This window comes from Lepisma saccharinum, chromosome 12 (assembly GCF_977018435.1).
Source record: "Lepisma saccharinum chromosome 12, izLepSacc3.1, whole genome shotgun sequence".
NCBI lineage: Eukaryota > Metazoa > Arthropoda > Insecta > Zygentoma > Lepismatidae > Lepisma > Lepisma saccharinum.
In genome coordinates, this window is record NC_139240.1 from 66,402,174 (window position 1) to 66,427,751 (window position 25,578).

Genomic DNA, 25,578 nt, shown 5'->3' on the forward strand with positions numbered 1-25,578 from the left:
GCTGTTAAAAAAATAATTAAAATTCAAGTTTCTCTCTCACCTTCTACGTATTCATGTTTCATTGGGAAAAAAGTGCGGTATTAACTTACTACTGGGATTACTTTATACATGGAACTACTTATAATTGGTTCTTGAATATCGTTTTAAGGCCAGGAGGAACAGTTTCAGTAGACACACCATAAAACCGCTCCTCCTCCACCAGCCTTAAAAACATTTTACCGCAAGAGGTAAAGAAAACACTCGTGGAGTCGTTAGTTCTGTCTCAAATAGACTACTGTTACTTGACATATATTGACCTCTATGGTGAACTAGCAAGATGTCTACAGCAAATACAAAATGCATGTGCGTGCTACATTTATAATATCAAATATTTTGACCACCTGACCCCGGCTTTCAAGGACCTAGGGTGGTTCGACCTTTCCACTCGCTGCCGCTTCCACGCTCTTACAGCGCTCTTCAAAATAGTAAACACACGAGAGGCCATCCCCTTTCACAAGACAACGTTTTTATGGAAATTCCTTAACGGTCACAGCTACCAGAGCGTGGAACGACCTCCCCCAATGACACAAGAAACTCTTCTTCTCTCAGCCTGTTCAAATCAAAATTAACAAATCATCTTCTGGAGTCAACTTACCAGTACTGAAAACAGGGAAATAAAATTAAACCTTCGTGTAAACTTGTAGGACCAACACCCACCGACTTTTTCTGTAATTTGACTATGTTTGTTGTGTGTGTGTTTATGTTTTACGTGTATTTTTTTTTACTTAGTGTGTATGTATTCTTCCGTTTTTATTTTTTTAATGTTTTTTTGTGTCTTTATCTTTTATTTTTTTCATGTTTTTTTTTTTTCTTTTTTTGGTATCTTAATGTTCTTAGTTTTTATATATTTCACTTCTTGGTATCTTAATGTTTTTAGTTTTTATATACAACCTCTGACAATAAAGTTCGGTGAATGATCCTGAATATCGAAAGTAGACGAATTCTTAATGAAACCTACCTTACTGTCCTTCGAAGTAGTCCCCTCCCATGGCTATGCACCGTTGATAACGGTTGCACACGTCCTGGAAACTTTTAGAAAAGTCTTCTTTCGGGATGGTGTTCAAGACCCTCGTCACGTTCCGTTGGATGTCCGGAATATCCTCAAATCTCTGACCTTTCAAAGCGATTTTGAGGCGTGGGAAGAGAAAGAAATCGGAAGAAGGCCAAGACGGAAAAATTGTTGTTCCCTCCAGCAGGAATTCCTTGTGGATCATGCCATCACTGTCAAAGAAAGTGATAAGCATCGTCTTGATGCGTGATTTTTATGCCTTGACCTTCTTCCGACGGGGTGATGCAGGAGAACGCCATTCCATGCTTTGGCGTTTCGTTTCAGGGTCGTACTTCACACACCAGCTCTCATCCTCTGTAGCAATGCATTGCAAGAAATTTGGATCTGAATCCTCCAGATTTCTTTCTCTTCCCATGCCTCAAAATCACTTTGAAAGGTCAGAGATTTGAGGATATTCCGGACATCCAACGGAATGTGACGAGGGTCTTGAACACCATCCCGAAAGAAGACTTTTCTAAAAGTTTCCAGGACATGTACAGCCGTTCTCAACGGTGCATAGCCATGGGAGGGGACTACTTCGAAGGACAGTAAGGTAGGTTTCATTAAGAATTCGTCTACTTTCAATATTCAGGATCATTCACCGAACTTTATTGTCAGAGCTTGTATTTCACAAACAGTTAGCTGTAAGAATCAATTTGTAAAATGTAAAGTAGAGATGGTTAAGTGGAAAAAAAAGGCTTGTGCCTTAACTTCGCCATCCAAAACAAGGAATAAATAAATAAATAAACCTTACCGCATGGCAAGCTGGAGAAAGAGAGGTTTCTGTGCTGGATGGTTGTAGGAGGGAAGAGAAAACTTAGCATTGTGCTTATGGTGGTATTATTTTACTTGTTCTCCTGCCAATATCAAACTTCCGATGGCATAGAAAAACACATGAACACAAAGATGACATTTTATTTGTCATTGGAAAAGCCGAAAACTCTCATTTGATTAGCTGTACGTTGAAGTTAAGTTATTGCGCTTCTTTTCTCCATAAGGAATGCATGGGATTCTGAAAATTTTTATTCATCATAATTTTCAAACACTGTGTCTAGCATAATGATCAACTCGAAGAGCACTTCCACTTGCAACATGGAGAGAAATTCTTTATATTAATTAATATCATACCTTTATTTCTAATAACTGAATCTTACAAATACTTATGCACAGATAATTAAGAATAAAAGCACCTACCCTTATCATGAAGGAAGTTTAGAGCTAAACTGATTTCTGCTGCATAGAAGCGTGCATGTTCCTCGGGAAGCCTCCTCTGGCGTTGCATATGGAACATCAGATCTCCACCACGAACGAATTCTATCACAAAGAACAGGCGACTGGGGGTTTGGAAGCAGGAGTGGAGGCCGACGAGGAAGGGGTGATTTGATGCTGTTTCAAAGACATGCTTCTCTGTTTGCACCCAATCAATGTCCTGGAAGAAAAACAATATCCTGTGTTAATTATAAGTATATGATTATTTTCTTGTAGTTTATGGTTATTACAAGTATAAGAAAACATTTTTCGTTGTGACGTTTCAGGAGAACACACACTCCCTTCATAATAACTGTAAACTACAAGAATAACTCTACAATGCAAGCAATGCGTACATACAAGAAAAACTATTATATGTATATGGTTATGCATTTCAAGTGGAAGTACTGGAAGGTTTCAAACAAGGTTAAAATACTTGCTAAAAACAACACAAAGCACAGAAATAGCATGATAAAAGACACTTTAGAAGTTTGTCTGAGCTTTCAGCTCCATCTCTGAGTCATCAGGGCTGGTCAAGAGACAACAAAGAAGACATGGTTGTGGCTTTGCTGACATTACTCGCTCTGTCTGCTGGAAGATGTCATTACGATCTTGCAGTGTTGGTAAGGTCTTGTTTGCTGAGATTGATGGCTGAGGGAGATGGGCTTCTAAGTGTCACTGTGTTATACCACGATAAATAAAGATTTCCACAAAAATTGTCATTGAGATTATTTGTATTTTTAATCATGTGTACACCTTCCTCTACATTACGTTCTATTTTTCCTTTAGCATGTGCCAAAAAGGAAACACAATCATGTGGCAATTGGTGGCTGGTTTGTAATCTCAACAAACAAGAACTTACCGACACTGCAACGATATGTTCTGGCAGACACAATGAGTAGTGCCAGAGGAACCTCAACCGCATCCCCTTCACCATCTCTTGACCAGCCCTGATGATGATTCCAAGATGGGAGTCAAAAGCTTGGACAAACTCTTAAAGTGTTTTTTATCATGTTGCTTGTGTGTATTTAGCAAGTATTCATACTATGGGAGTGATAGACGTGGTAATAGATAATAGAGGTACTGACGTTTTCCGCGAAGCTGATTTAAGTAATTTTCTTTCTATTAATTTCAGTGGCCACTGCCACCATCATCGTTGGAAATCATTGTGTCGTTGCTTGGCACGTTTCTGCTGTTTCTTCCTAAATCCCTGCTAGGTGTGCTGTTGTCGTATGTCTGCGTATGTGTCGTCTGCTGTTTACCGGTGTTAACGGCTGCAGTAAGCGAAGCCAAGCATGGTGTGCTTGACCACTATCTATGTTGAGTTCATGGTTGTAGTGCATGATGGCGTGCGTTTCTTTGATTTTTGTGTCTATGAAGGTGCGTGCTTTGTATTTGACATGTACTTTTTTGATTTTATGATTGTGGAATCTGATATGTTTTGTAAGTCCGGTGGTGGGTTGGGCAGCTTTGCATTTCAAATCCAGGTCAGACAACCTGCACCATCAACCCAACCAGATCACAGTAACAAAATCAAGTGGTTTGCCTTTCCCTACCATCCTACCACATCCAACCGCCTTACCAAAGCCCTCCGCCCCTACAACATCCAAATAGCACACAAACCAACCTCAAAAATAGCTGACCGACTAAACAAACATAAACGATACTTCCTCTCCTCCTTAACAACCCCGGTGTCTATGACGCTGAATGCGAGTGTAAGGCTTATAGCAATTCTATGTTGCTGCATGTTGAAAATACTTTCCTCCGGAAAGTTGGGAACAAAGTTTCTCCCTGTGAGGGCTACGTTTCTTCCCTCCTCAGAAGGGACCAGGACGAAGGAATACAAGAAGTGACAAATGAGCCTGTATCCCTTCGACTGGACGCTGTCCATCGCCACTGAACTAATTTCGGAACACATGTGGCAGAAACTGGATGATCCAGAGAACGTCTAGGGGATGCTGTTCCCACGGTTTGGTCAAATCAATGCCAGACAATCTCATTGGGCCAGGGGGACACGTGATCCACCAAAAGCTACAGTTTTTGGGAAATAGTTTTGAAGAGAGGACAGTGTGCGACGAGGCTCGAAAAAGGACATTACCTGCCAAGATTTGTTACGGACAGATGTGTTAAGAACACGAGAGTGCGCCAGTAACTCATACGGTAGAGTGTGTGCATAAGAGTTTGAACCCGGGACAGTATTGTGCTATGAGTATACAGTCGTGTGTGGCGATAAGTGCCAATTGGAGAGAAGTTTCTGTTTACATGTGTAACAAGTGTATCCTTTTTCTTGTGTAAGTATGTCTTCATTTATTAAATATGTTAAAAATCTATATTTGTTTCCCTCATGTGCAAAGAAGTAGAAATTAAGTATCTGATCATTGGTAACTGCAACGAGTAAACAAGACCAGGTAACGTTAGGTCGAGCTCTTGGCTCATAAATTCCCCTAGCTTCCCTGGCCGAATCCTGGAACAGACCGTTACTAACCGCCCAAATCTGTTGTAGGCTCATTACATCGGCAGATCCATCTGGTCCATCAGCGAGATAATTCAGCAACACCTATCAAATGCAAAAACTGCCCAACCCACCACCAGACTTGCAAAACATATCAGATTCCACAACCAGAAAATCGAAAAAGTACATGTCAAATACAAAGCACGCACCTTCATAGACACAAAAATCTAAGAAATGCACGCCATGCTTTGCTTCCCTTACTGCAGCAGTTAACACCGGTGAACAGCAGACGACACATACGCAGACATACAGGCGACAACAGCACACCTAGCGGCAATTTAGGAAGAAACAGCAGAAACGTGCCAAGCAACGACAACGATTTCCAATGAGGATGGTGGCAGTGGCCACCGAAACTAATAGAAAGAAAATTACTTAAAACAGCTTCGTGGAAAATGTGAGTACCTATATTAACAAACATGTTTAAAAAAGTTGAAATAGTGAACTATTTTTCATGTTTTACCCTTCCTTTATATCCAGATTTGTTTTATGATTACAGTCTCATATTAAGAACACTAGAGCAAAACAAGCTGAAGTTAATGAACCTTATTTCTGATATAAAGGAATCTGGATTCAACATTTTTTTAAAAGAGAAGATTTTGTAGAAACTTGTTTTGATAGATATTACATATTTCTAATTCTCGAAGGTTTCCTGGTGGTGAATGATAAAGACGTTTTATCTGGATATTGGCCACGTGATTTTCAAATGGGCTTACAAGCTTTTAAGCGCTAACCAATGATTTAATCCCTGAAGATAAGAGTGACGTTAAATCTCGAAAGATCGGAAGCCTATCCAGAGATCACCTGGTTTATATCTCGAGAACTCCTCTTTATTATTACATACTTCTGCCCAAAATTTCAGTTTTTTGTAGAAAGACTAAAATATATATTCAACAATGAATAATATTTACTATGGTCTTGTATATATAGGGTGGTGCATATTGTATCTACCAATTTCAAATGACAATGGAAAGACAGTGAGTGCTTGCAGTAATTTCATATAGGCATTTAATACAGTGTATATTATGAACAATGCAGACATCAGTGCACCTTGAAAATAATGTCCTCTAAATATCCTTCAGCTTGGATGCACTGTTCAAGGTGATACAGAAAGGTTTTCATGATGCACGTCTCAATATGTCCCGTGGAATAGCACGTATTTCACGGCGACTGACGGTTCACAACATTACCCATGGCTCTCCGCTGTTTAATCCACCTCTGAATCCTGTGTGTTACTAGAACAGGTGCATGGTGATCTTCATTCTTCCACCGCAGTGCCTGTTTGGATGAAGATTTCCACCACCGCAATCAAACGATCCATGGTATTCTAATTGCCCGACTCCCAACTCTCCATGGGTGTAGGTATGCGACACGTGCATTCTGGCAGGATTGCCAACTCAAATTGGTAGATACAATATGCGCCACATTGCATAAATGTTCTTGGGTGTCTATCAATTTGAATTGTTCACTGTAGTTTGTTTATCATGTAGGGCATTTCCTTGCTTTATGTGAATTTTACCATGATTTAATAGATAAAATACTATTAAAACTAGTATTTCTTTAATTTTGTTTCACCTTCTAAAAAGAACACCCATGTGTGTTTAACTTCAAAATCCCTTCCGAACACTGATAATCATGATGTCTAAAATACAAGAACATGAGAACAAACTTACCTCATCATCTGTCACTAGTGCCTTTTTGATCACCTTCATTGCATATATTCTTCTAGTTTTCTTCAGTTCAACCATTAGCACTTTAGCATAGCTGCCACGTCCAATGACTCGGATGAGTTCGAAGTCGTTAAGCGAATACTGCCTTTGGGAGCCTGGCTCTAAATTGTCTTCAACTGGAAGTACAAGAACAGTGATTAGTATTAATTCTTTAAGACAGTTTCATCACCATATGCTCCTGTTCGATGTAGTAACTGTAGACTAATAGAAGCATTAAATACATGAACGACTTTTCCACTGCATTTTATACAGAGCATAACTGTACAATACTGACAAAAAGTTTCACAGCATGAGGAGGACAACAAGATGAACAACTTGTCTTCTAGTAGTTGAATGGCCGAGTGCTTGATTTGTGATGTGATAGTATGTTACAGAATCCTTATCATGCAACCGAGACACTGGCAGGTTGAAGTAGCTTGGCTTGACTGCACATGTGGCTGACGCAAGCAAAGTAGCTTTTGCAATTTCCTGAATTTTGAAAAAATATATATAATGTCATATATAATGTTTTAGGCATGTGCATTAAAAATAAACATGTTTTGTGCAGAAGTATTGCCAGTGCAGTGGTTACACAGTGTGTAACTAAATTGTTGTCTGCATGCAAAACATTGTTATGAATCGTTGTTCGCGTACATACTGTGAAAGTCTGCTAATGCTGTAGTGTGACACCTTTTGCAACAAAGAAACAGGTGAAATCAATGTAAATATAGTGTTTTTCTAATTTTATCACACTTCTGACTCTCTAGGCTAATAGCTATGATGAGGACGAATAATAATAATAATAATAACAACAACAAAAAAACAACAATGTGATGTGACAGGCTGTGAGGGCCAGTGCCTACCTACGGACTGCCAGCAGTGGTGTGCCCAGGATTTTCGAAAGGAGGGGGTTACCTGTACTTTTTAGTAGTATGCCCTCATTTTGCCATCTTTTTCTGCATTTGACATTCTCTTTATTTGGAATACTTGGCTAGAGGGGGAGCCCCCCTTGGGAATGTCACTGTCTGCCAGCCTCACTCCAACCAGAGGTGGGCGATCAACCAACAAGTTACGAGGTGACATGTGGTAGGTTTCCGTGACCGGGCTATGCTACTCGTTCATAGCTCCCCAATATTCTCACGATGGTGGGTTGCCATGGGTCACATACACAGGCTGAAATCTTAGGAGAAAAGTTGTTACGCTTCCCCCTTGACAGTGCAGGACGAGGACGAATTATGAGTCTATTAATTTGATGAAGGGACAGTTGCAAAGACATACCCATAACTCAAATCGTTTTTGATTTGCATTATTTTACTTTGCCATTTGTGCCACTTTTGGCTAATTTGCGAAGATGGAGATGAGTGATGACATGATGAAATTGATGAATGGACACTCACAAACATCCACGCCCAGTCAGAGATTTGAACCCGGGATCCCTAGTGCTAACCACTCTGCCATGGAGGCCAGCATAACTCAAATCATGTCTACCAAAATAACAAATACAATATTCTTGACTTTTTCACGACTTCTTCTCGACCTTTCTTCCCCCTTTTCCTCAACATTTATTTACTTAGGCATAGTTTGAAATCAAGAAAATATATATTTTTATTCAATGAAAAATCCTCACCACAAGGCCGGGTAAGATGAAAACTGACACTGTACTTTAACAAAAGATTTAGACTTGCTTCAATTGCACATAAAAGTTAATGCTTCGGACTTCATCCTGGATGGTGAATGGCCACCTAATTCTTAAGGAACGAAGTGAACAAATCATAACCAGAACTCAATACAATTTTATATTTCCAATTTCCAGATTCAATTTTATCAAATCTCAGTTTCAGGTATATAACAATGTAAATTCACTTTACTGCAAAAAAATAGCAAAAATTCTTGACCACAAGCATAATTTCTTGACTTTTTCTTGCCATTCTCGTTCATTTCTTGACTTTTTCTTGCCATTCTCGTTCATTTCTTGACTTTTTCTTGCCTTTCTCGTTCATTTCTTGACTTTTTCTTGAGTTTCTCATTCATTCCTTGACTTATTCTTGCCTTTCTCGTGCATTTCTTGATTTTTTCTTGAGTTTCTCGTTCATTCCTTGACTATTTCTTGCCTTTCTCGTTGATTTCTTGACTTATTCTTGCCTTTCTCGTTCATTTCTTGACTTTTTCTTGCCTTTCTCGTTCATTTCTTGACTTTTTGTTGCCTTTCTCGTTCATTTCTTGACTTTTTGTTGCCTTTCTCGTGCATTTCTTGACTGGTAGACACCCTGAATAAGTATAGGGTGTGACAGTAGTTGCTCTGTGTGTGGGATTGTATCAGAATGTTTGTGCAGAAGCTATAGGTATTACTGTGATGAGGAAATTTAAAGCTAAAAAAAGCTGATGTTCATGACTAAATAATATGATTTTTACTCCAATGTGAATTTTCTAACAGGATATAATGAACGACAAGAATGAAACAGGTATAATGTAATTGTTTTTACAGAAACTTGGCTTTCCAATGTTATTAACAACTGTGAATTTATTGATACTCGCTATGCTGTATTTAGGCAAGATCGGTTACATAGAAGAGGTGGTGGCGCATTAATTGCAGTAAAGAGTACTTTGAGGACCAAGAACATTGAAATAACTATAGAAAATATTCAGATTGTTTGTGTTAAGATAATAACTAGTGTTTCTTCCATTATAGTGGTTACAGTTTATTTTCCACCTAATACTAAATTACAAATTTACAATATGTTTTTTGCCAGAATGGAAGAGCTATGTAATATACATTCTTGTGGTCTGATTATTGTAGGAGATTTTAATATTCCAGAAATTGTAGATTCTAATTACGACTTAGAAAATGGTTGTCCTCTTTCCTTAACATTATTTAGATTTTTAAGTTTACTGGAATTACAAAGCATAAATAATGTAAAAAATAACAACGGAAAAACGTTGGATTTGGTACTGACCAACTTGTCTAACAATGTCGTAGTTAATCATAACTCTTTCCCTCTTCTAAGCCCTGATGCTCATCATCCTCCCTTATCACTTCAAGTCCACCGCTTTTATGACAAAACTATTCATAATGTTAAGTCACGTTCTATTTATACATATGATTACCGTAATGCTGATTTTTTCAATATATATAGAAATCTTAATCAAACTGATTGGAATCCTTTAACATTATTTAAGAATCCCAACGTAGCATTGGACTACTTTTATGAAATTTTAGATAAAATTATTCGTAATAATGTACCCATAAGGAAGCGTAATAAGAGAAAATCTTATCCGCCTTGGTTTACACTGGATATTATAAGATTACTTAAATATAAAGAATATTATAGACATAGACGTAAATTGTCAGAATATAACCAGAAGAAATTTGTTGAATTACGCAGAAAATCAAAATCTATGATAACTAAAGCTTACAAGATTTACATAAAGAATTCTGAAGAATCCATAAAAAATAATCCTAGGTCTTTTTGGAGTTATATTAAGGGTAAAAAGAAATCAACTAATAATCAGTGTAGTCTAACCTATAATGGAGTATTACTTGACAATAACAAAGATATAGCTAATGGTTTTGCGCAATTCTTTAAGAGCGTTTTTAATGATTCTATTCCAACTTACTCAATTCCTAGTGAAGTACCTATGATAGTAAATCAACCATTGGTATTAGATAGTATTACTGAATCTGAATGTGAAACTTCTATTAGAAAACTGAAATCGAAGAAAGCTAGTGGTCCAGATAGTATACCAGTTTACATATTTAAAGGATGTACTGATTGCTTATTGTTTCCTCTATGCACCATATTTAATTTGATTATAACCACCCAAATTTTCCCCGATAGGTGGAAAATAAGTAAAGTAACTCCTATACCAAAATCTGGTAACGCCAATGAAATCATTAATTATAGGCCTATATCTTTAATTTCAACACCAGCAAAAATTTTTGAACACATTTTATATAATAGAATTTGTTATCATGTTAAACCGTATATAACTCACCATCAGCATGGTTTTATATCCAAAAGATCAACCTTAACTAATCTTATCTCATTTACCCAATTTTTGGCAGACTCATTTAACAATGGTTACTCTGTTGATACTATTTATACAGATTTTGCTAAAGCTTTTGATAAGTTAGATCATGATATATTAATATATAAGTTAGCAAATTTCGGTTTTTCGTTTCCACTGTTAAAATTAATAGCATCGTATTTAAAAAATAGGAAATTTTATGTCACCTACAATTTTGAATCATCCCCTTTATATTGTGTTACATCTGGTGTTCCGCAAGGCTCAAACTTGGGTCCCTTACTTTTTATAATATTTATTAATGATTTATCCTCTGTTATAAAAAATTCTAATTATCTGCTTTATGCTGATGACCTAAAAATATTTAAATCCATTACAAATATAAGTGATTTAGCGCAATTACAGAAAGATATAAACAACTGCTTTCAGTGGAGTGTCACCAATAAGTTAGATTTTAATATAAGTAAATGCAGAACTATTACGTTTAGCAGACATAACTTATCTTATACTCATAACTATACTATGAATGGAATAGTTTTAAATAGAGTTAAACTTATAAAGGATTTGGGACTTTTACTCGACTCAAGGCTTACTTATAGAGAGCACGTACAAACATTAGTATCGGATGCATTTAGAATTTTAGGCTTTATATTTAGAACTACCAGAGAAATTAATAATATTCAAGCTATTGCTTCAATATACAATTCGATATTAAGAAGTAAGTTAGAGTATGTTAGTGTCATCTGGGATCCTTATTTTCAATGCTACCGTGATTTAATTGAAAATGTTCAGAATAAGTTCGTAAGATATTTATATTACAAAAAATTTAAAAGATCTTCATATTTAGAAAGAATATCCTATAATACTATTTTATCTGAATTTGGGTTCTCTTCATTACAATCAAGAAGAGAACTAGCCAAACATATTTTACTTTATAAATTTATAAATAACTTAATTGATGCTCAAGATTGTCTTCAGTTGATAGGATTCACAATTAAACCTAGAACGCTTCGTTCTTATTTGCCATTTTCTTTCGTTAATTCTAAAAATATTGTACATCAGAATTCAGTAATGGTTCGAATATGTAAAGCTCATAATGTACTAATACAAAATAATGTTAATATTGATTTTGCTATGTCCTACAAGAAATATTTATCTGTCATTAAACAATTTTATTCTTAATTAGTATTTTGTTTAAAAAATTGTAATTATATATTTCAAGTTATTTTATCAATGCTAAATATAATTTTATAATACAATATAATATAACACAAACTGAAAATAGGCATTAATATCATTTAATTATTTGTGTATATGCAATTGGTTTATGTGTTTGTATATGTTAATATTTATGTTTATGTATATGTTAATATATGTTTATGTATATGGATATTATGTACCATAGTTTATTTACTTGTAAGCCCCCGTTGTAAGTGGAGCAATAGCTCTGTTATGGGGAGTATGTATAAATAAATAAATAATGCTTGCTACACACTTTTTCCTCTTGGAAGAAAGTAAGAAGTTCATGACAGAATATTCACAATACTTCATATCATTATAGACACTTAATAACAAGACTATGGAACAAATCTTCATTATTTCACGGTACAAAAGTTGCATTTGGGTATTTATGCTATTATATAGAACACTAGAAATGTCTGCATGCACATAATTAATTCCACAATCAGAAAAATAATGTGATGCTAAAAAGTACACTCACATATATGGGAATTGACACTGAATAGCATGCACAATTATATTTTACTGATGTTAAGTACAATAGAAATATTATTTTCCAATGTGGTTATAAGCAATACATCATTTAAGCACCTGTACATAGTAATAATTTTAATAATGAAGATTTGAACATTATTCCTTTTGTATAAGAGCTAATAAAATGTAAATCTTTCAATTAACAAATCAGAAATGTCTGCGACTGTACAATTACAGTTTACGAGATAGTGATGATGATATGCATGAAAGGGAGTGAACGTCGTACCTGGGATCTTTCCTAGTTTTTAGTTCCAAAATTTTAACTTTATTTCTCTTGTAGTCTATGGTTATTACAAGCATAAAAACACAGCTTTTTGTTGCGACATTTCAGGAGAACACGCGCTCCCTTCATCAGATATTTATTTTTAGTTTGATTCATTTTTTTTTTTACATAGTTTCTTGGTGTTTTCTGTTACATTAAATTTTAAAGATGGTGGCCTACCCCACTTGTGAAATAGAAAACTCCATAGTGGGTCTATGTTACCATTTCCATTATTTAATTTATTCCAGTTTTCTTCTGCAATGATGAAGCTTCCCAGATATTAAAATCTATGTTTCCCTTCACTCTATTTAAAATCCTTCTCTTTTTAATCAAATCAAACTAAAAATAAATGTCTGATGAAGGGAGCATGTGTTCTGAAACGTCACAACGAAAAACAAACTGTGTTTGAATGCTTGTAATTACCGTAGACTACAAGAGAAATAATTCTACAATGCAAGCAAGGCGTACATAAAAGAAAAACTTTATGCTGTGCAAAGTAAATAAGTAAAAATCTGAATATCAGTATGTATATTATAAATGGATTAATAGAAATTTTTCTGACCTTAAGAAATAAAGAATAGATATAAAATTTAATGACAGCAATTCAATATAAAAATGTAACTGATCCCATGAAAAACCCGAATGGTTCTAACTGTATCTGCATTTGTGGTATCAATATATAAAAAAGCATTCATTAAGTTGCAGGTGTATTGCATTGATGTTTGTTTTGGACGCAAAAAAGTGAGGAAATCTGTGAACGAAATGCACGGGACGGAGATGGGAGGAGGACAACGGAAAGAAAGGAGTGAGGCGTTAGATGGGTGATTGCAGGAAAATGTTTGCTATCTGTCGGTTGTGTGAATGTTCATGGAAATTTTGAACTATCATCATGACAACAATGTGGCAAGACATCTGGACTGCGTTTTAAGCTCTTCATAACAATGGAAGTTATTTGTAGAGCAGTGTATAAGCATGGCCAAAAAACTTACAGTACATGTAGTTTCATTATGGATCTGCAACAAGAATTTAAATTCCTGCATCTTGACACAAATTCAAACCAAAAATCTCATGTTGTGTCATGTGGGGTACGTTTTCAAATGTCTCACAGCAGAAGAAGTGACATTAACCAGCAGAGTGTTTTTTCAATCATGAACAATATGCGAGCAGATGAAAAATCTTCTTTACATGTCTCAACAATGAAGTATATCTCGTTGGTGCGAGTGAACTTTACCGAGAGTTGTGGCCAGTTTTATTAACGGTTGGTGAAGAGTAAAACTGTTCTGAAGGAAATGAGTTCTGATAAATACTTCTGGCATTCCTCAACTTCAGTGCAGGACCAACATCAAAGTTTGATCAGAAGGGACCAGAAACACGATGTAAGTCATACCTCTTGACAACGAGAGATCATATTTCATTTACTGTTTTTGATGTATTATTTACGTGATCCATGGTTTAACACACAATAATACTAATAATAATGCATTAATAACAACAATAATTTTATAATTAGGCCTAACCGCTTTTTCAGAAGAATGTAAACTGACCTTGGGATGTCCCATTTTTGGGTCAAAATATTATGGTCACCTTTTTGAGCATGTCAATAAATAATGTGGGACTGTAATAAACATGCATTTAAGGAAATTGGGCTATATGAACTTGTGCCTTTTTTATTTTGCTTTGATATCTGTTTAAGTACATACATGTGCTAATTGACTCTCTTGTATTGGAAGTAAGAAAGAAAAAAGGGGAAAAATTTTCATTCCAATATTGTACACATTTAATTGCTCCGTGAAAATATAAATATTGGTTTCTGAGAGACTTTTGTGCATCTCCTTGTGTAATAATTGCAAGTACAGGATGATCCTAAAGTAAAGTTACTAAAATTTAAGTTTCATTATTTTTTAGGAATAACTGATATATATATATATATTTTTAATTGAAATTCAATTTCTTGGCAAGAAGTGTAGACTTTGAATCTCCAAGTGTAGTATCCTGAGTCACCGAATGGTGGTTGCACATAAATTGGTTGGTTTGATGCCAGGGGCATCCCGTTAAAATATCAGCAACCATTAAGCTACATTTAAGGACTACTTCCCAGGAGCAGTATTCTATCATATTTCTCGCATTCTATCAACATCTATGCTATCAATCCGCACTCAGCTTTCGCTTGCCCAATGGTGTCTTTGTCAATGGCTGACTGGGGTCGCCCGAGAATTGGGTTTTTTTCTACTGAAGTCCAACCACACTTGAACTGACGATTCCAGTGCTTCACTACGTCATACGATGGGGCATCCTCTCCATAGGTCAATTTCATCTCACCAAAAGTTTTCTTTTGTGTGCGGCCTCTCAAGTAATGAAACTTGATGACTGCTTGGTATTCCACTGGATCCATCACTACACCTTGTCTCAATTTAGTACTTGTAAGACAAAAACTAAGAGGAGTTCAGAATTGCAAATTACCTCATGACCTATGAATCATTACACATACAAAATTTCAGAATTCTACATTAACTACAGGGTGGCTCAATAAGTCACTTAACACCCTCAGTACAAGGCCACTGCGGCATGGAATTTGAAATTGGCGATGACCAATCATTGCCTGGCCATGGGGGAACCACATTGACGCCACCCACACGGTCGGCGGCCATCTTGATGTCCGCCATCTTGAATTCAACTTCAGAATTTTAAATGGGAAGGTGGTCGTGCGAAATATCAAAATGGGCTAGAATTTCACGAGAAATGCAATGGTGAAGGTTTTTTCAACGTATCTTTAACCAGTAAAAAGTTATGACTGAATTCTTGTACCAATTTGCTCCTTTTCGAGGTGTTAGAAAAATGCCTTAAAATTTGTTTAGCGCATCGGTAATGCATCGAGATCAAAGTGACGTCTATGGAGAGACGTTCGCATGCCATTGCACATTATTTTAATCGGATACATTCACTAAGAGCTGCGCATTATGAATGGTTGTTGCGAACAATTTACAGTGTGACGCTTCCATTGAATTAAAAGTCCTTCACAGTGACAACGCTAATGTTTATGTTCATAAGGAAGTTCATAAACAGAATATGCGACCCTTGTTATCTGATAACTAACTTTGGACAGAAACTGCTTCACAACGTTCCCATAGTGTTCTGGTGTTCCTCCCTATTGAAAAAAAAACTCTGTAAAAAGTACCTTCTTCCATAAGCAAGGATGAAAAAAACTGTTTATTTAACAAATCCAAGTAGCCCTAAGCATTTAAGGTTCCGTTGATGGAAAATTGACCAACCAATCGTGTTCCACACAGCACGCCACACCATTAACTTACCAGCACTAACCATTCAGCTTTGATCTGTAGAAAATGGGTTATCAGATAAAAAGCATCGAATATTCTGTTTATAAACTTCCTTATGAACATAAACATTAGCCTTGTCACTGTGAAGGACTTTTAATTCAATGGAAGCGTCACACTGTAAATTGTTCGCGTCAACCATTCATAATGCACAGCTCTTCATGGATGTATCCGATTAAAATAATGTGCAATGGCATGCGAACGTCTCTCCATAGACGTCACTTTGATCTCGATGCATTACCGATGCGCTAAACAAATTTTAAGGCATTTTTCTAACACCTCGAAAAGGAGCAAATTGGTACAAGAATTCAGTCATAACTTTTTACTGGTTAAAGATACGTCGAAAAAACCTTCACCATTGCATTTCTCGTGAAATTCTAGCCCATTTTGATATGTCGCACGACCCACTTCCCATTTAAAATTCTGAAGTTGAATTCAAGATGGCGGACATCAAGATGGCCGCCGACCGTGTGGGTGGCGTCAATGTGGTTCCCCCTTGGCCTGATAACGATTGGTCATCACCATTTCCATGTTGCGCGCTGCAGTGGCGTTGTACTGGGGGTGTTAAGTGACTTATTGAGCCACCCTGTAGAACTGGGTCAGGGGAAATCTTTAACGAACGTCGTATCACAGCACAAATAATTTTCATCTGGGTACCTGCAGAATTCATCACCATCTTTCCTTCTAACTTGATAATGAGTCAATTGTAAAAAATATGAATATCCTTGCCTTTTCAGGATTTTCTTCTAACCAATTCTGATGCTATCAACCCTTGGGACTTCTCTTCTCCTTGTTCATAACAAAATTTAATAATATCCCCAATTGTGTCAAGAAAACTTGCTCCAAAAATCTGAACCATCTTACATTTAAAATTAAAACTTTGCACATACACTCGTGTTTTTAAAGTTGAAACAATACTTCACAAGTTACACAGAATTATTACAGTAGTGTCATGATAATTTGAGGTGGATGGGAGTAACACTACCTTGAATTACAATAAAAATTTAACATATACTGAATAACTTAGGGAAAATTGGAAGCAACAAAAGAAAAAAAGAAAAACAGTTTGTGAAAAACGAAATAATAGCACTTAAACTGCTCAATACAGTAGTAACAATGATGTTGGAAAAAATTAAACAATATAGAACTACAAACGAAATAGTCAAATGCGTTCTGCTTCAGGACATTGCTTCATTTCCATTCACAAACTCACTTTATCTGAGCAATAAGAAAACTCTGATTTTACTTGCCTTGAATTATATACAGAACATCGGATTATCGAGACTCTACTGTATATGTCTGTGTTTAACAAATGAAATACATCCTTCTTAGAAAATTGCACCAATGAAAATGAAGTATTGACATTCCTGACCATATTCAACAATGCACAGTTCCACTAGAATGCAAACCAGTGTATCTATCTTATGTTTTTCAGAAGAAAGAAAAATAAATACAATTTCTTTCAAAAACAGTGCATAGTTTTTGAGTAGGGGGAAGGCTACACTACATTACAACCGACAACAGGTAGGTCACTAACTACTTGGGGAGTACAACACTAAGAAAAGCACTTACATGCTACTTCGTCATATATATGCAAGCCATGGTAGCAGTGGTCCAGGAGTGAAGCAGGAGGAAGAAAAAACACTAATTATAAGGATGAGTAAATATTCTTCCACTCATCAGAGACTTTTGAAATATAGGGTGTCTCAAAAAGATGGGAAATTTTGAAACGGGAGGTGTATAGAAGAAAATAATAGTTGCAAGATAGTGCAGAGGATGCCATTACATAATGCTGAAGAGATGTATTGGTTTATGATTTGAAGATGACCTCCAGTAGATGAAGGCCAATTCTGCACGAACATTCCTTCAGTCGTCGAGGGACATCCTGTGTGGCTCGACGTAAAATTTCCACAGAAATCTGGGCCATTTCCTCACAGATCCTTTAGACTTGAACTGATACAACTGAAGAATCGCTCAGATTTCTGAGTTACGTCAAGTCATGCAGAATGTCCTTCGATGACGGGAGGAAGGGTTGTGCAGAAATGGAGGCAATCTTCAAATCATAAACCTACACATTTCTTCATCAATATCAAATGTAAGAGCCATGGTGGTCTGGTCGGTAGGCATCTGACTGCCATGTGGGAGACCCGGGTTCGATTCCTGGGGATTGTGATCTAAGGTTGGGTTTCTTCCAGCCTTGTCGCAGCATGAAGCAGCTCTGAGGGTTAAAGGCAGCCAGAGCATGTTGCTGGCCACATTGCCTCTAAAATGGCAGAGATCGAGAATGTGTGAGGCTCTACCCCCACATCCCCTAAATGGTGCCTTCAAGGCACGGTACTATACGCACAGGGAACTTTACCTTAAGTAATGTCATCCTCTGCACTATTCAATTTCATGATTAAATCTCTTGCGCCTATTTTCCTCTTCTCCACACCTCAGTTTCAAAATTTCCCATCTTTTTGAGAAACCCCTTGTAAAGATTCTAATGAAATGTATACACATCAAGATTTTTACATCATTGACCAAAGCTGAATTAACATGTTATTCTTACGATCATTTCCAGTTACGAAAATCAGATTAAACTGTGTTAAATCAAGACTTTACAGACGTGTGAAGTATAAAATAAAGTTCCATCTGCAAGATTGGAGGAAGAGAAAGCAGATTTTCTAAATGCTTATGAAATATGTTTAAAAAAAGCTGAAAAACAAATGTAAGCCCATTTTCAGAAACCCCTGCACGAATGTTTGATTCATACCCTATATGCACACAGAACGCGAAGTTAGTTGCCTATTACATAAAGCAAAATTGAGAAGTTGATTTTCTTGCATTTTATATATCCTTACCTTTGGTGGAATCTTCAACAGGGACAGAATCAGATGAAATATCTAATGGTTCAGGAAAATCCTTGTCTGGCAGGAGATCTGAGGTTGGGGTGCCTGAAAAATTATGCAGATATGACATGTAGTTGGACATAAAATAAACAGTTCACACTTCGTATTTAACATATAAAGTTTACAAACAGACATGGCAAAAAAATTTGTAAGCAACTGGCACAAAATCTAAATATGGCAACCGGGTTTGGCACTGAATTTTAACTGGCGTTGCCAAAAATGGATCTTTATTCTATGAGGGGGTATCAAAAAGTTTTGCCTGTTCAGGTATAATTTATTTAATAATGGAAAGATTGAAACAATGAACATACATATAGTTTGCCTGTAGTGTCCTTTACTCAGAGTTACCCTTACGCACAGTTGCCATCACGTTCGATGTATTTGAGCGAGCGTTTTATCCAGCCATCAAAACCAGTTTGGAAAAAATTCCACAGAACACTCCCTGCCTCACAGTTTCAAAGCTGTTTTAACCTCCTGTAGGTCCTCGAATCTCATGCCACGAAGCACAGGCTTAGCTCAGACTTTTGTAGTTAATTTCAAAGTGGGAGAAACCGAAAGTGTGGACATGACAAGGAGTGGCTGGCCATCAACGTCGTTGACCGACGACAACCGCCACAGGGATGATGAGCTCATTCGAGAGGATAGACGCATCACCATCCAGGAAATTTCTGATACAGTACACGTGTCCTATGGGTCAGCACATGCAATGATTGAGAATTTGTGATACAATAAAGTCTGGCAAACTATATGTATGTTCATTGTTTCAATCTTTCCATTATTAAACAAATTATACCTCAACAGGCAAAACTTTTTGATACATCCTCGTAACATGGAGAGGACACGGATTGCAAAATTGAGTTTGGGATGGGACTTCTTGTAGTGGTAGGGTATCGTAAAAGCATTGGCATGTCAAGATACCACTGCGCACTAGCTAGCTGCTAGATGTCACATTTTTTTCGTTAGTGAATTTTTACTTGTACTCGTGTTGAATTAAGTTGCACTTTTGTTTATAATCTTGAGAATAGCATTTAATAATTTATATACACATTGTGGAAATTTCTGAATGATTCTGCAGTTAGTGACGATTTCGAACCTTATTAGAAAGTTTATACGTTATTTTCATGAAGTAATTTTATATTATGTATTCAAAATATGTTTTCAGTAAATTTTATGCATTTTTATATGTTTTGTTTTACTTTCAAAAAATTGTTACAGAAAAAATCATAAATGTGAGAAAATTTATGTAAAATATAACACATTATATATACATCAGTGGAAAGAGAAAGTGTTGTTGATTTTAGAAAAAAAAAATGTTAAATAACAATACACTGAACAACACATTCTCTGTGATTTTTTTAAAAACAGAAAAAAAGTCTCCTGGACAAATCTCGGTATTCTAAATAATGTCTGGAAAGGGTTAACATGAACACACACACTCACATACACACAAATAGAATAATATTACACTTACTTATAGTAGGAGAGTCTCCATTCTGTTCTTCCTTTGTTATAGGTTCTACCTGTTCATTGTTGCAAGTCTTCTGAACGAGTTTGTGGCACTTCTTATGGACCAGCAACTTGCACTGGATGCATTTGAAGCCCTGGCGACCAAGACCCCAGATGCGGTCTTGGCAGAAGGCACAAAATGCTCTCTGAAAGGGTAAAAAACAACAGAATATAGTTTAACATTTTAAAATTTAAAAAAAAATACATGACAGAGTACAGGGTGTCTACAATTCCGTAAAAACAAAATTCCCTGGTTTTTCCAGACCAAGAACCAAAAATGTCTAAACCAAGTCTTTTGGGCAATTCTAGTATTTAAACACGTGTCTAACAAGACCATTGTATTTTTAGCCAAACACCACATTTAGAATCCCACTTAGCCAAGTTTTTAGAATATTTACTTCACATGTCGAAAGTAATAACGAGAAGGGAAATTGAATATTAACTTACTGTTGAATGGGGGCATTAGGGGTGGGCTTTTATGTATTGACTAATGTTAACGAAGAATTCTTTTTTTAATTAAAGAGCATAATAATCATTGCACACACATAATTATTATAAAATGTAGTAATGTATGTATTAATCCTAATATCTACCAAACAACCCAAAAATTGCAACACGAAAGTGGTAAATGTTAATAATTACTTACTGTAGTAGATTTCTACTTGAAAATAGTTCCAAACAAGACCCCTTTTCCTAAAGTATTTCATGTATAATTTCTACCGCAACTAGCGGTAATATAATAACTAGGTAAACTTAAGTGTGGTTTGTCCACAACAAATTGAAAATTTCTTGCATGTCCTTTTTATCCTTTGATTGTTTGAAAACCTGCCTTTTAGTTACCTGCGGTAACACCGGCTACATGCCTCTGGAATGCATACTTGGGTAGAAGTGTACATTCGAACTTTTGCTCTGAAAGCAAATGCGTACTTCTATCCCTGATGACATTGTTTTAGTTCGAGTATTGGATTTACATAACAAGGGAACATTGTTTAAACTAAAACGTTTAATAGAGGGCATGGATAATATGAGAGGAAATCGAAAAGTCTTTGCCCCTATTTTTCTTTCAGCCAAAATATTAGTGTGGTTGAGAAACCCATATATTACAAGGTAACCAAAAAAGTTGTTGCCATTTTTGATCATCAGAAACAAAAAGGTATGCAAAGAATGTCACATACTGTTAGTCCTCAAAGTAATCCCCATCGACATCCATCACCTTTTGTCAACATGCCAGCAGCTGTGCAGTGCCCTGGCGATAAATCTCGGGGTCTCGGACGGAAAGAATTCCGTGAGTGCTTGCCGCAAGTCTGCCTCATTTGCGAAGGATTTCCGACGAAGGTGGTTGTCCAGGGAATGGAAGAGGTGATAATCTGTTGGCTCAAGGTCTGGGAAGTACCGTGGATGGCCCAGTGTCTCCCAGCCAAGTTGCTGTTTGGTATCCTTGGCCACCCGCACCACATGCGGCTTGGCATTGTATTGAAGAAGCATACACACTTGCGATTAACCAATGCTGGCTCCTTATGCTTCAGTGCCTGCTGCGAGTAGAGGTCCCCAGTGATGGTTTGGCTCGTTAGTAGCAGCTCATAGTGCACCACTTGGCAACTAGTCCACCATACAGAGCATGATCTTGCATGGGAGTGAAGATGGTCTTGTGGTGTGAGGCACAAAGTCCCATGTTGACAACCAATGTCGGGCACACTTGGGAGTGTCATATAGGTCCCACTTTTCGTAACTGGTGAGCACTCGATCGAATATGGGTGTGTTGTTGTGCTTTTCTTGCATTCTGACAGTGTATGAGGTATCCTGTTGCTCAACTTGAACATCTTTCCTATGTGATGCAGGTGCAGTCCGGCTGTTTTATCGGAAACCTGGAAGTGGTTGGCAAGCTCACCACACCTTAGGCTGCTGTCCTCCTGTATGACTGCCTTCAGGGCCTCGTCATCCAGGACCTGTGGTCGGCCACTGCTGGGTTCGTCACAAAGTGACAGATTTCCCAACCTGAACTTCTGGAACCAATTCCTATTGGTGTGTTCATTCACAGCATTATCCCCAAAGGCTTGAGATATTAGGCGACTTGATTCTGCTCCCGACAAGCCCATCTTAAAGTCATAAAGCAGACAACCCCAAACGAGCTGCTTCAACACTTCCATTTCTCTTCGCCCCTGCTCAAGCTATGGCTGCTGTGAGTGTGCAATGTGTCTGTATTGGGCAAGACCAATGTTCCCACTCCCACCCTGACCACTTTTCCGGCACGTGGCACACATATTTTCCTATCAGTGATCACGTCTTCCCATGTGATGTTGAAAACGGCAAGAACTTTTTTGGTTACCTTGTATATACATTCAATGCAATAGTTTTTTCTTGGAACGGTCGAGCGTTAACTCTCGGCTGCTCCATGGCTTGGCGCTGCTGTCAGTTTGTAAAGATGGCTGTGGTACTCAACACATCCACGTCGTATGAGCAGTGAAGTATTATTCGTTTTCTATGGAGCAAGGGTCGAACACACATCAAGATGCATAGGGAAATGCAGCCGACGTATGGGGACAAGTGTCTCGCTTTGAGAAGTGTGCGGTGGTGATGTTGTGGGTTCGAAAATGGCTCGTTTGCCTACGTGGAAGCTATGGTGAAAGCGGATCGGCGTGTGCACCTGAAGGACATTTCCAAGGAGCTTGGCATTTATTATGGCAGTGTTTATGATATCGTTCACGAATCCTTGGGAGTATTGCAAGGTTTCATGTCGGTGGGTGCCTAAGCTTTTGGATGACCTGACCAAGAGCAAGCGAATGATGGCTTCACTGAAATATTTGCAGCATTACGCCAAGGAGGGTGAAAGTTTCCTGGATCTCACTGTCACTGGAGATGAAACGTGGGTATTGCATTTCACTCCAGAATCAAAGCAGCAGAGCATGGTGTGGAAACATCCACATTCACGTGTCACGAAGAAATTCCGCAGAATGCCATCAGTTGGGAAGTTGATGCTCAAGGTATTCTGGGATGGCCGAGGACCACTCCTGCTGGATTTCATGCCACGAGGTGCACACCATCAACGCTGACAGCTATTGTGGCACACACTTGCGTCTGCGAGCTCCATCAGGAAAAAGCGCAAGGAATTCTCGATGTGGACATTGTGGTTATCCTCCACGATAACGCCAGGCCTCATGTGGCAAACAGGACCATTGACAGACTTCAGTCATTCGAATTGAATATTCTGGAGCATGCTCCGTATAGTCCAGACCTCGTCCCCAGTGATTTCCATGTGTTCGGTCCACTGAAGTTCCTGGCAGGACAGAGGTTCATTTGCGACGACGAAGCGAAGACCGATGTCCGGCAGTGGTTCCACGATCATCCATCCAACTTCTACAACAGCGGCATCTCCAAAATTGTGGTGCGATGTGACAAATGCCTGAACCACCGTGGTGACTATGTGGAAAAATAGTGCAAGGTACATAGAACAATTCCTATATTTTGATTTCCTTGCACGTTTATTATTTCGGGTGAAAAAAAATTGGGGCTTTTTGATTTGCCTTCATATAATAATATCATAAATAGCAAAAATAACATTAGGAAGAAAAAACATTTCTTCCATCAGTGCCTGAATAAGAACACAACACAGAGTCGTTTACATCTCATTTGATACGACAATTCTGAACACCCACAACACATGATCATGTACCGACTTCAAGAAAAGTGTCAATAGCCCTTTGCTCTGTGCATACCTTCACCTTTCATTATTACTACGCATTCCAAACTTGACATGGTATATTTCTTTCATGCCTCCATTTTGGTGTGCCATCAATAATGAATTATGGTAATTTTGTATTTTTTAGTCTAAAACTTTAATTCTGCAATTCTAAATGTAATGATTCAAAAACCATTTAAGAATTAAGAGTTGTTGTTGTTGTTGAGTTGGTGTTTTAAGTCCACTTTATGCACAGTATGGTTAATCGGGACTGGACCTACAGTTTAAAGTGGGATCCGTGGGATCCGAACCACTTGTGCCTCCACCGGGTATCGAACCCGGGACCCCTTGATTACAAGGCAACGACGCTACCACTGCGCCATGGGGGAGGCCCTTAAGAATTAAGAAAATGATTAAGTAATTTTCTTAACAGATGATGCTTACCCCTGTTGAATCTTCACCAATACACGCATGTTCCTTGCTGGAAATTTCTACCGTTTACAGTACACAGAATCTACTATCAATTGTACTGTACTTCTCGGAAATCTACTGAAACTTAATGGTTTCCTACTGAACATCTTTAGTAGGCCTAACGATGTACATGTACACTACAAGTGAAATATTATCTTCTGTATTACATGTAATATTGTACGTAGTGTGTCTATCTCAACATGTTGGCTGTAAACATAACTTTTCATTCCCTCTGTTTAACAATTCCTTATTACATCTATTTGAACATTTAAACACAGAAGATGTTTCAAAACATCTATTGATCTATTTAAAACAGTACAGTAGAGAAACTACAAGTGAAAATATTTTTTTCAGTATTATATTTAATATGTATGTAGCGTGTTTAGCTTAAGATGGTAGCTTTAAATATTACATTTCATTCCTCTTTATTAACAATTTTTATTCATGTGTGTTGGAAAATCTGAACACAGTAGATGTTTCAAAACATCCGTAGATCTACTGAAAACAGTAGACAGATTTTTCAGTAGGGTTGACTCAGAATAAAATATATTTAATAACCAAATACACCTCATGCATACAGACTTGTGTATGTCTAAACTTCCCAGGTACTTACTCGATTGAATCGTTTGGCCTGAAAGATGTGTCCGTTGACCCTGTACAACTTCCGCCAACGCCTAGCACCTCTGCGATATATACTTCCTGGAAAAAACAAAACAAGCTAATGTTAATATAAAACGAAAGGCCTAAATCTACACAAAGGTTATAATAATTTTGCATTTTATAAAGGTTTGGGTGCTAATATCGTCACAACCATCAATAGATGTATTTAAATAATAATAACCCTTGGCGGAACAGCCTTTGACTGCCGGCCTAACTCTCGCATGCTTCAGCAGAGGTGGGAGATCAATCAACCAGTTACGGGGTGAAGGATGGTCAGCACGACGAACCTCCAGTTGTTGCAGGTTTTCATGACCGATTTACGCTACTCATTCCTAACTCCTCAATTCCATCACAATGGTGGGTGGTCACCGGTCCTATACAAAGGCCAAAATCTCAGGAGAAAAGTTGCTATGTTATTCTCCACAGTCTCC

The 25,578-nt window shown here is 37.4% G+C and overlaps 1 protein-coding gene across 6 annotated transcripts in view; it reads right to left on the reverse strand.

The window, feature by feature from the left end:
* aPKC (protein kinase C iota type) overlaps window positions 1-25,578 on the reverse strand; it is a 705,832-nt gene that overhangs the window by 209,153 nt on the left and 471,101 nt on the right. For 5 of the 6 annotated variants that reach the window (XM_083132548.1, XM_083132549.1, XM_083132553.1 and 2 more), the window contains 6 exons: window positions 25,101-25,186; window positions 20,306-20,486; window positions 18,787-18,879; window positions 17,516-17,587; window positions 6,518-6,690; window positions 2,282-2,516 (listed from right to left, as the gene is read on the reverse strand). In XM_083132548.1, coding sequence (XP_082988674.1) covers window positions 2,282-2,516; window positions 6,518-6,690; window positions 17,516-17,587; window positions 18,787-18,879; window positions 20,306-20,486; window positions 25,101-25,186 — 840 coding nt within the window. The remainder of the gene's footprint in view (window positions 1-2,281; window positions 2,517-6,517; window positions 6,691-17,515; window positions 17,588-18,786; window positions 18,880-20,305; window positions 20,487-25,100; window positions 25,187-25,578) is intronic. The other variant, XM_083132551.1, reaches the window with a different exon arrangement.